The sequence below is a fragment of the Medicago truncatula genome, chromosome 1, assembly GCF_003473485.1.
Source record: "Medicago truncatula cultivar Jemalong A17 chromosome 1, MtrunA17r5.0-ANR, whole genome shotgun sequence".
In the NCBI taxonomy this organism is placed as follows: domain Eukaryota; kingdom Viridiplantae; phylum Streptophyta; class Magnoliopsida; order Fabales; family Fabaceae; genus Medicago; species Medicago truncatula.
The window spans coordinates 30,379,575-30,389,059 of NC_053042.1; the positions used below are offsets into that span (position 1 = coordinate 30,379,575).

The window sequence follows — 9,485 nt, forward strand, 5'->3', positions numbered from 1 at the left end:
CATGTGTCGTGTGTGTGTGTTATTGGTGCTTTTGATATCAACTACTGCTGTTGTAATTGTTTTCATCTTCTGGAGTGTTGGTATATTGACTGTTGTTGTGCAGAGGTGGACCCATATAGTTCAAGAGATGAAAGCAATAAGGAATGTTGTGGAAAATTCAAAATTAACAAGTTTTAGCCAATCAATCTTCAAGATCTTATGGATCGATATTACACAAGTTTCACTGTAGTTTTGTAGTTAATGTTAGTTTATGGCAGCATTATTTGTAATTTCTTATTTTAATTGCTATGAATGAATTTTGCCTTTAAACTCCGCTACTACGTTTTATGTGTAACAATTAGAGCATGTGATGACTTTGTATTTTACTATTAATGTGACGCGTGTAACGGATTCGCTTAACTTAAAATGTTTATTTAAAACTTGATGACATTTTTAAGAATTGTTATAATCAAGAATGGAACAACAAGTACTATTACAAAGACATGCAATAATGAGATTCAAACAATACATAGAGCTTTTGTATGAGGAGATGTGGATGAAAAGAAGAAGTTTCATGCTATGAAAAGGGAAACAATTATACAACCTAAAGAAATTGGAGGTTTGGGGTTGCGTTATCTCAGTGTTATGAAAATGAGGCGTGCCTTATGAAGTTGGGTTGGGAGCTGCATTCGGGGAGCAACACGTTATGGTTTAGAGTAATGGAAGACAAATACAGTAGAGCCAATATCGAAGATGATATAGTAGAAGCAAAAGCATCAAACTCATCACTTTGAAAGACTTTGGTGAGAACGTGGCCTAACTATGCTCAATTTGATTATAGATCCCATGGTAATGATAAGGTTACATTAGCTTGGCATCATAGTTGGATTGAGGTGGATGGAAAAAATTTCTGATTAGTGGATGAGATTGCCGCGGGTCTGCAACATATGACTGTAGTGGAATTGGTTGATACAAAGGGAAATTGGAATAATCGAATGCTCGATTGATTGCCTAATGATATCAGAAAGAAGACTGACTCAATTCTGCCAGTACATATGCTCTATTGAGTAACCATGAAGCAATAGAAAGAAATGATATTCGGAAAAGAATTTAGAGACTGGAGGTGCTTGAAAGAGTTAGAAGTTTTGTGTGGATTGTCCTTTGTGAGAAGCCGATGACTAATGGAAGAAAGAGTAAGATGCATTTAAGCATGCCATTATGTGATTACTGCAGAGAAGAGGTCAAAACAACTCAAGATCTGCTAAGAGATTACATAAATGTAATGCCACATAGTATGAGTGAGACATGAATTTTTTTCATAGTAATCTCATAGAGTGGATTCATTTGGATGTGAAATGTAGTATTAAATGGGAGAGTAATATATATGCAATGGAAAGAATATTGGGCATTGGCTTGCCATCATCTTTGGAATTGGAGGAACAGAGAGAAGCATCAAGAAAAAAATTCAGACTTGAGGATTATCGTATGGCACAGGCTGCAGGTTCTATAATTAGCTATGGACATAGCAGCAGATTCGGATTGTCTGGGATCTGCCTAAAGCGCGATATAGGTTAAATTAGTCACCGGTGGGGCTAGCAGAGGCTATGAACCAATCAATACATTGTACACCCCAAACATATGAGCTACGAACCAAAATGAAAATCATCTGCATTAATTTAACACAGTATCATAGTTCTTGTCATTTCTTAAATTAATAAAAATACATATTTGCATCAGTGCAAAGATATATACACCGCAAAATCAAAGGTAGTGATAGGAAAAGCTATAAAAATAATAATAAAACGATAACCTGTGAGCATTCATCATTTTCAGTTTTGTTCATCATTTTGGACTCTGGTGTAGTTCATGCCCCACTGGCAGAACACAACCATTTCTTGTGAATAATAAAAGTAATTCAAAGCAGTGAGTCACCAGTTCTAACACAGGGCTAGAATGTATAACGTAGTATTCAAATTTGAGTTATGAATTGTTGAAATTTTAATGAGCCATCAAGGTTGAAATAGATCTAACTCTTATAAGTAGAATGGCTAGAAAATGAAATCATACAAATCCTCCTAGTGGCTTGCACACCTCAAATCTAGCTTTTTCTTTTTTTTGAAAAATCAAATCTAGCCTTTTCTATTTTCGAGCAAATACACAACCAAAGTAAAAATTAAATACTAAAACTAAGCTTTAATAAGAGGTACCATAATATGCTAGAGCCCATAATTCACACATTATTTCAAGTACATTGTCTAACCAATCACACTAAATATAGCATTATTTCAATTGTTATTGTACATAGGACCATTTGAATTAACAAAATTTGGAAGTACCAAACAAGATTGACTTAGTCCAAGCATGTTAGTTTCGTTTGTAAGAGAATGTTCATACTGTTACTCCTTCAGATACTTGCACCGATAAATGCATCCAAGAGAGCATGTTAATCGTCCTAAACAGAATTGCCTGTATTAGGTTGCTTCTGATGGTTCGTTGCTGGCAGTGAGAGATGCCATGCCATTGAAGAACAAATATGGCTTCAACAACAGACCGGCACATGTATGTGCCCCCAAAATCCTTTGGAGTGGCAAATAAAGCAATGTGACAGAAACAAACCAGTTGCAGACAATAGAAACTTAGCCCACCACACCACAAACAACATTAAACAAGAAAAAAAATAAAGAAAAAAAGAACAAGATGGCATGAAAATTTGGAGTGCATTAATAGAGTGAGTTGAACTCAAATCTGTTAAGTAGCAAGGTAAATATTGAAAAACATATAAGAAATCATATGAGAGATTAGAGGAATGATTCTTTCTTATTTTATTTCTGCAGTCCAAGACTGTTTATATATAATGACAAATAATATCATTTGACTTTTCTACAGTAAACATATATTCCATTGATAGGTTCCTAACAGAACCTAACCCAGCTAAATTCATTTCTAATAAAGTAACTGAAATTTATAACTGCTACTTGTTTATATACTGAAGCCAGCATTCCATGTGATTAGTACAAAATAAAAGGATCCACTTTCAACCAAACTTTAGTTACATTCTGAAAATATACTTTTCTACCAAACCTTCTTCAGGCCGCCAGTTCTTACATATAGTCCTGTCATAGAGGGGACCTGTGGAGAAACAGCATCTGAAGCACCGGTTAAGCGCAGAAACACACTAGCTCTTTTATACGTTGTACCATTTTCCCTCTGTTGTGTGGCATCTTTAATGCTTTCATATTGATATTGCTTATTTTTTCTTGACATGTTATTCTTATTCACCAAGTCCTTTCTATTGGCGTCATTCTGATTCTTCGAAGCAATACCCTTCAAAGAAACACTTAAGCGAGAAAACACACTGGTTTTTTGTTTGGGCTCATCACAGTACATACCCTTTGAGAGAAGGGAATTCAAATGATCACTTTCATCTTTGGACTGGAAGTCACTTACAGCATCAGAGGAAGAGTCACCTAACTTGTCAGATTCTTTATCACTCAGCAGAAATCGTGGAACAGGGATAGAAGAATCATCATTTCCAATAAGCATATCTAACTCTATCTGTTCCTCATCTGAACCATCGCTAGAATTACCAAGCTCCCCATCTTCAAGGTCAGAATGGTCAGTTGAACATAAGGGTATAAAATCTTCATTACCATCCTCAAAAATATGGAAGTTTTCTTTCTTCTCTTGCAATGTAGGAAGCTCACGCGATTCAAAGCTGGCAGCAGAGTAAGCCCCAGATGCCACTGATTTATTGAAGCCAGGGTGTTCAGGATCATAAGCATCAACATCCAAATGCATGCTTTCCCCCTTTCCGAGAGACTCAGGAGACAGAGAAAGCTTTTCCACCTCTTGCTTAGCAGTTACTGGAGTACCATGGTTCACGATGAGCTTCCTTTTTGGAGGGTTGGTAACCCCCCCTTTCTCTAGCACATCTTCAATAATCTGAAAATCCCACTTTCTTGTTTTCCTTTTCTTCCGATGAAGAGAGCGTGGAGCTTCACATTTTCTTGAATTGAATAGCCACATCAGACTTCGAACCTGACAGTCAAACAACCAGAACCATAAAACTATGTATCATGCAGGTTATTCACGCAAACTCCTGCATATGCTTGTAGATAAAGTAAATTGTGCAATAATGTCCAACCAAAAGTTGAAAAGGAGCAGACCTGATCTACAGACAAACCCAAGTTGAATTTGTACTTGGTAAAGTAATTATCTCGAATAGCATCACAAAACTCATTTTCGAAAAGAGGATCGCAGCGCAAGATTCGGGTGAATTTAACCTGGTCAAAACCATAAACATAAGAACTCACAAAAATAAGAATATTCTAAAAATAAAAGTTTATCGAAGTAATAGGAAAAGCAAAATACACACAAGTAGAATAGAAAAATCAATATATGCCAAATCTGTGCGAATTTGAAATTGAAATAAGGAAAGCATAATATGAAAGTAAAGATTACAACCTGTGCAGGGAACTGCTTTCCAGATGAAACATATGCACGAGGAGCAATGTTCATGCCGCCATCTGTTATCGCTTAAAAAACCCCATGAAGTTTCCTCTCTTCAAATTCGAAAAGGAACAAAATCATTCCTGCCTTGACGTTTTTAATAAAATCAGAAAAACCACCCGGTAACCCAAACAAATTCCTCTCAAAGCATTCTTTCAAAGTACTCTTATTGGACATGAAGATAGCACCATGCTCAGGAAAAAATCCAGACCCCTTATTTTTGCACAAATCTCCGGCGTCCATTTTCGTTCTAACAAAAAAACTTTGTAGGTTAGAACTTATTTAAAATCCTTACGTCTACCATGTAATATTATTGAAAAATTAGCACACGGACAGGTAAATTTCAATTACAAGAGCCAAGTTCAATTCAAGAAGCAAATAGTGAATGTTATACATATGCATTACATATTATAGTACACTTGTGAGAAGTGTAGCGTAATCTATACTCCAAACTACCCAAAGATCTGAGTTTTCCGCACTTGAAATTAGAAGCAGGGGTTGAGGTACATGCATCACTAAAGGGACTCGGGACCCTGCCAAATTTTAATCACTGGACTATTAGGAAGAAAACCCATTCTCTACATCAGACACTCATCTTCAAAATATCCGTAAAAAGGAAACACCATAAACCATCACAGCAGACCAACATTAGACCTCCATAGTCACTACCTCCACCATCATCCGTAATCCAAAAACCAAACCACAACCAGAAACTAACTAGTACCCATCTTCTTGAAGCCAGTAACTCTCCTTCGGCATTCTCATTCAACCCATAATCCACTAATCTTCTACATTACATAACATTAACCCAAGTACATCCCCTTTAGCCACATCAAAACTATTGTGAACACATTCCCTCACTCACAGAAACCCGCCATGAAACCTTTGTCTCCGCTACTAAACTTCAACATCCCGCTCCATTTCCATGACTAGCTTCCCTCCACCCCTAATTAGAATACCCACATTCATATGATTCATTACAAATCTATAAATTGGATATGCTATTATAACTGCAATTTGTTAATAGCACCACCCACGAATTAATTGTACCTTCTACATATCAATTTATAACTCATACACAACACATTAATAGTTACACTAAGAGTCTAAGATGCAATAACTCATTGTATACATGAGCAACATGCATCACTAAAGGGACTCGGTTCCCTGCATTCTCTACATCATGACACACTCAACACTAGATTAGTAACAAAATGCAACATCATAAACCACGATAGGAGACCAACCAACCCTCCTTAGACCTTCACAGTCACTACCTCCACCTCCATGATCCTTCGCTGACAAACCAAACAACCACTGGTACCTAACTTGTACCCATCCTCTCGAAACCAACACCTCTTCTTCACCATTCCCGTTGACACCACAGGCCACTGACCCTTTAGCATGCATTACAAATTCCAGTAACCATATCAAACCAATGAAACACTGACACAGACACAACACTCGACACTGATAATAATTTATTTTAAGAAATGGGATAATTGAATGCAATCACACGTGTTGGTCTCAGACATTGACACTTGTTAAACACTAGACACACCTTCAATCAAAAAGTGTGAGCAAGCACTACAAAGTTTTTTTTTTTTTTTGAGGGAAAATAAACTTATATCATTTCATTAAAAATTAAATCAGAAATACATGTTGGACTTTCATCAAAGATGTGGAAGCTAGGACCTAATGTGGCTGCCTTAGCTAATTCATGAGCAACCTCATTTGCTTGCCTCCTAGTAAACTCGACATGAGAGTTTGTTAAAAAGATATTACAAAACTGGATAGTATTCTCCATAATGGACCCAAATTCGGTGTTATCTCCTCTTGCCTTGTTGAAATAATCAGCTACTGTTTTCGAATCTACCTCAAAATCAACATTTGTGAGCTGAAGTTCATTGATCCACCGAGTTGCATGATAAAGTCCTAAAGCTTCTCCAATGTTAACTGGACACAGTGGTGAAAACCACATGGTTTTTGACCGGACGTGGTTTCCTTCCGAATCGCGAATGCACATACCAATACCTACTTTATTGCTGGATGTAGAAAAAGAGGCATCAACATTGCATTTGAGTCTTCCACTCCTTGGCTTCCTCCATCGGATGTTACCATACCTGTTGTTCGTATTCTGACTATCATGAGTTTGAGGTCTTGAGTTTGTAGGTGAGTGAACTTGGCCTAAAAGGCCCTGCTTGTGGTTCGCTTTCCTCCATCCTTCTAGGAGATGTTTTGCTCTTTCCAGAATTGTGACTGACGTCTCTGACACCTGTTGCCACAACTTTAGATTGCGAGATTTCCATATACTCCACATTATTGTAACAATACTCTCCATTTGACTTGCTGACAATTTTTGCAATAGGTTGAATATAATGTCTGGTGCATTATCAAACTGACTCAGGGATGGTGCAATCAAATGCCAGACATTTGCAGCGTTCCAAACATCTATGGCGGTCTTGCAATGAAAAAATATGTGGTAGCAATCTTCATGTGGATCCTCACACTTAACACAGGCTGATGGGCAATTTACTCCTCTGCTTATCAACCTTACCCTTGTAGGAAAGCATTCTCTACACACTCTCCATACTAAATTCTTCACTCTTGGGGGTACCTTCAATCTCCATATACCACTCCAATACCCTGGTTTCCGCAAATGAGCATTATTTACAACATCTTCAACACAAACGCGATAAGCACTTTTGACCGAGTAACAACCATTCTTCTCAGCCTTCCAGAGCAAACTATCAATTTGTACTTGAGAATATAGAGGAGTATTCAAAATACTTTGAGCCGTTTCTGGTAGAAATAGCTGTCGTATTAATTGTTCATTCCAGACCTTATTACTTTGATCAATCAAATGCCCCACAGAGTAATTTTGGATGTCCACAGCACCCTGGCCAACAAGGGGGATGGTCGACCCCATCCCTATCCAAGGCTCGCCAATGATAGGTATATTAAATCCGGAACCAATTTTCCAACGAGCACCTTGCCTGACCACCACTTTTGCACTATGGATACTACGCCACACAAAACTTGGGTTATGGCCCAATTTCGAATTCAAGTAGCTGCTATTCGGGTAATATCTGGCTTTGAAAAGTCGAGAAGTTAAACTATTTGAGTCAGTTTGTAACTTCCAACCCTGTTTTCCAAGCATTGCAACATTAAAGGCTGCCAGATCTTTGAAACCCATACCTCCATGATTTTTGTGTACTGATAACTTTTCCCAGGATAACCAACGCAAGCCTTTGTTGCTTGTACCTCCATGTCCCCACCAGAATGCATTCATCATTTTTTCAATCTCATCCAACAAAGTATTTGGTAATCTGAAGATACTCATAATATATGAAGGGATTGATTGAAGGACAGACTTGACCATGACTTCCTTCCCTGCTTTAGATAAACACTTGCTGCTCCAACTGCTTATTCTTTGCCACACTCTATCCTTGATAAAACTAAAAGTTGCTTTTTTGCTACGCCCAACCATAGATGGCAGGCCAAGATACTTTCCGGTACCTAAAACCGCGCGCACCCCTAGTATGCTTGTGATAACTTGTTGAAGAGGTTGTTCAACATTCTTACTGTAAAAAATTTCTGATTTGGGGAGGCTAATCGCTTGCCCTGAAGCTTCCTCGTACTTCAATAAAATTTGCTTCATCACATTTGCCTGATTCTCATCTGCTTTGAAGAACAGAAAACAATCATCTGCTTCATCACTACAAAGTTATGAACACATTGACTAACCCATAAATTATACTATATGCTATTATAAGCTCAAATCCATTTTGTTAATTAAATGTACATTCGACACATCAATTTATAACTCGTCTATAACCAAAACATATTAAAATTTACACTAAAATGCAAAGCAACTAAAATCAATGTTTACATGAAGCATGAACCTAGATAGCAAGTTGATTCAAACCCTAATTAAGTAAAAATGACACAAAGAACCATAGATTTCCACAGCACAAAGATCAAAACAATAGAAGTTGATTTGAAGTGGAAATGGGAAACCTTTTGATCCGTGGTTGAAACGCTAATTTTGTTCTGATTTGTGTTGTTGTTGTTGTTAGAGAGAGAGAGAGAGAGAGAGGACAATAGCGATATAGAGAAGAAGAGAGAAATGGGTGCACAGCACTGCACTCTTACACTCACTCACTCAGAAGAAGTTGGCATTGTAATATGGCGCGCCACTCACCGCGTCTTCAGCGTTCTATTGTATCAATTCACAAAACGACAATTCTGTTATACGCTTCAAATAGGAAATTTCAAATAGGATCTTATTATACACTTCATTAATCAAAATAATGTTAAAATAATCTCTTAATTCTTTTTATATAGAGGAGGACTCAAATTAAAGTAAGTACTTATAGGGATAATACGATAATAAATAAATATATCGAAGAAATAATATAACAATATTAACGAGATATTTTAATACTAGAGATTATTTTGATTAATGTAGTAACTAAAATGACAATTATCCCATTCTTTTTTCTTTAACATTCTTCACAAATCAAACCATAATTTTTAATTTTTAATAAATAACTTCATTTAATACTTGGTTTTTTTTTTGGTAAAAAATGAACTCTACTTGTTAACAAATTCTTGATACTCCAACTCTTTAAAACAAATAATTCTATCTCTCACAATTTTCACAATTTTCTCAATCTACAAATTTATTACTCGCTCCATCTTTAATTATAAGTGTTCTTTGAGAGAAAAAAAATTGTTCCTAACTATAAGCTTTTATATGAAAATTCATTGAAAAAAGAGTCTTATATAAATTACTAAATATATTTATTATCATTTTGGTCCCTCTATTTTTAGAAAAATGAAATTTTAGTCCTGTTTTAAAAACCAACATTTTGGTCCTCCAGTTATAATTTGTTATAAGTTTCTGTCCTACACCAGGTTAATGATGTGACAAAGCTTATATGGACAATTTTTTACATGTCATTACTAATTTAAGCACTAGCTCCCGGTGCGAC

At 36.4% G+C, this 9,485-nt stretch overlaps 1 protein-coding gene across 2 annotated transcripts; it reads right to left on the reverse strand.

Annotated features, from left to right (window-relative positions):
• Positions 1-2,766: 2,766 nt before the first annotated feature.
• Positions 2,767-8,784, reverse strand: LOC25483865 (uncharacterized). Of its 2 annotated transcripts, none has more exons than XM_039827287.1 (4): positions 8,650-8,784; positions 4,444-4,738; positions 4,146-4,262; positions 2,767-4,017 (listed from the first exon to the last, which is right to left on the reverse strand). In XM_039827287.1, exons 2-4 carry the CDS (start codon positions 4,495-4,497, stop codon positions 3,052-3,054), a joined length of 1,137 nt encoding a protein of 378 aa, XP_039683221.1. In that variant the 5' UTR covers positions 4,498-4,738; positions 8,650-8,784; the 3' UTR covers positions 2,767-3,051. The 2 variants fall into 2 exon arrangements, with proteins under 2 accessions (XP_039683221.1, XP_024629804.1); XM_024774036.2 differs by lacking the exon at positions 8,650-8,784 and adding an exon at positions 8,509-8,563.
• Positions 8,785-9,485: the final 701 nt, after the last annotated feature.

Bases quoted from the DNA above. Each gene is read 5' to 3' on its own strand.
- LOC25483865 (XM_039827287.1), bottom strand. From the start codon at position 4,497: ATGAACATTGCTCCTCGTGCATATGTTTCATCTGGAAAGCAGTTCCCT. The intron at 4,263-4,443 runs GTTGTAATCTTT...GGTTTTGACCAG, and splicing joins GAAAGCAGTTCCCTGCACAG to GTTAAATTCACCCGAATCTT. The intron at 4,018-4,145 runs GTCTGCTCCTTT...TTTGACTGTCAG, and splicing joins TGGGTTTGTCTGTAGATCAG to GTTCGAAGTCTGATGTGGCT.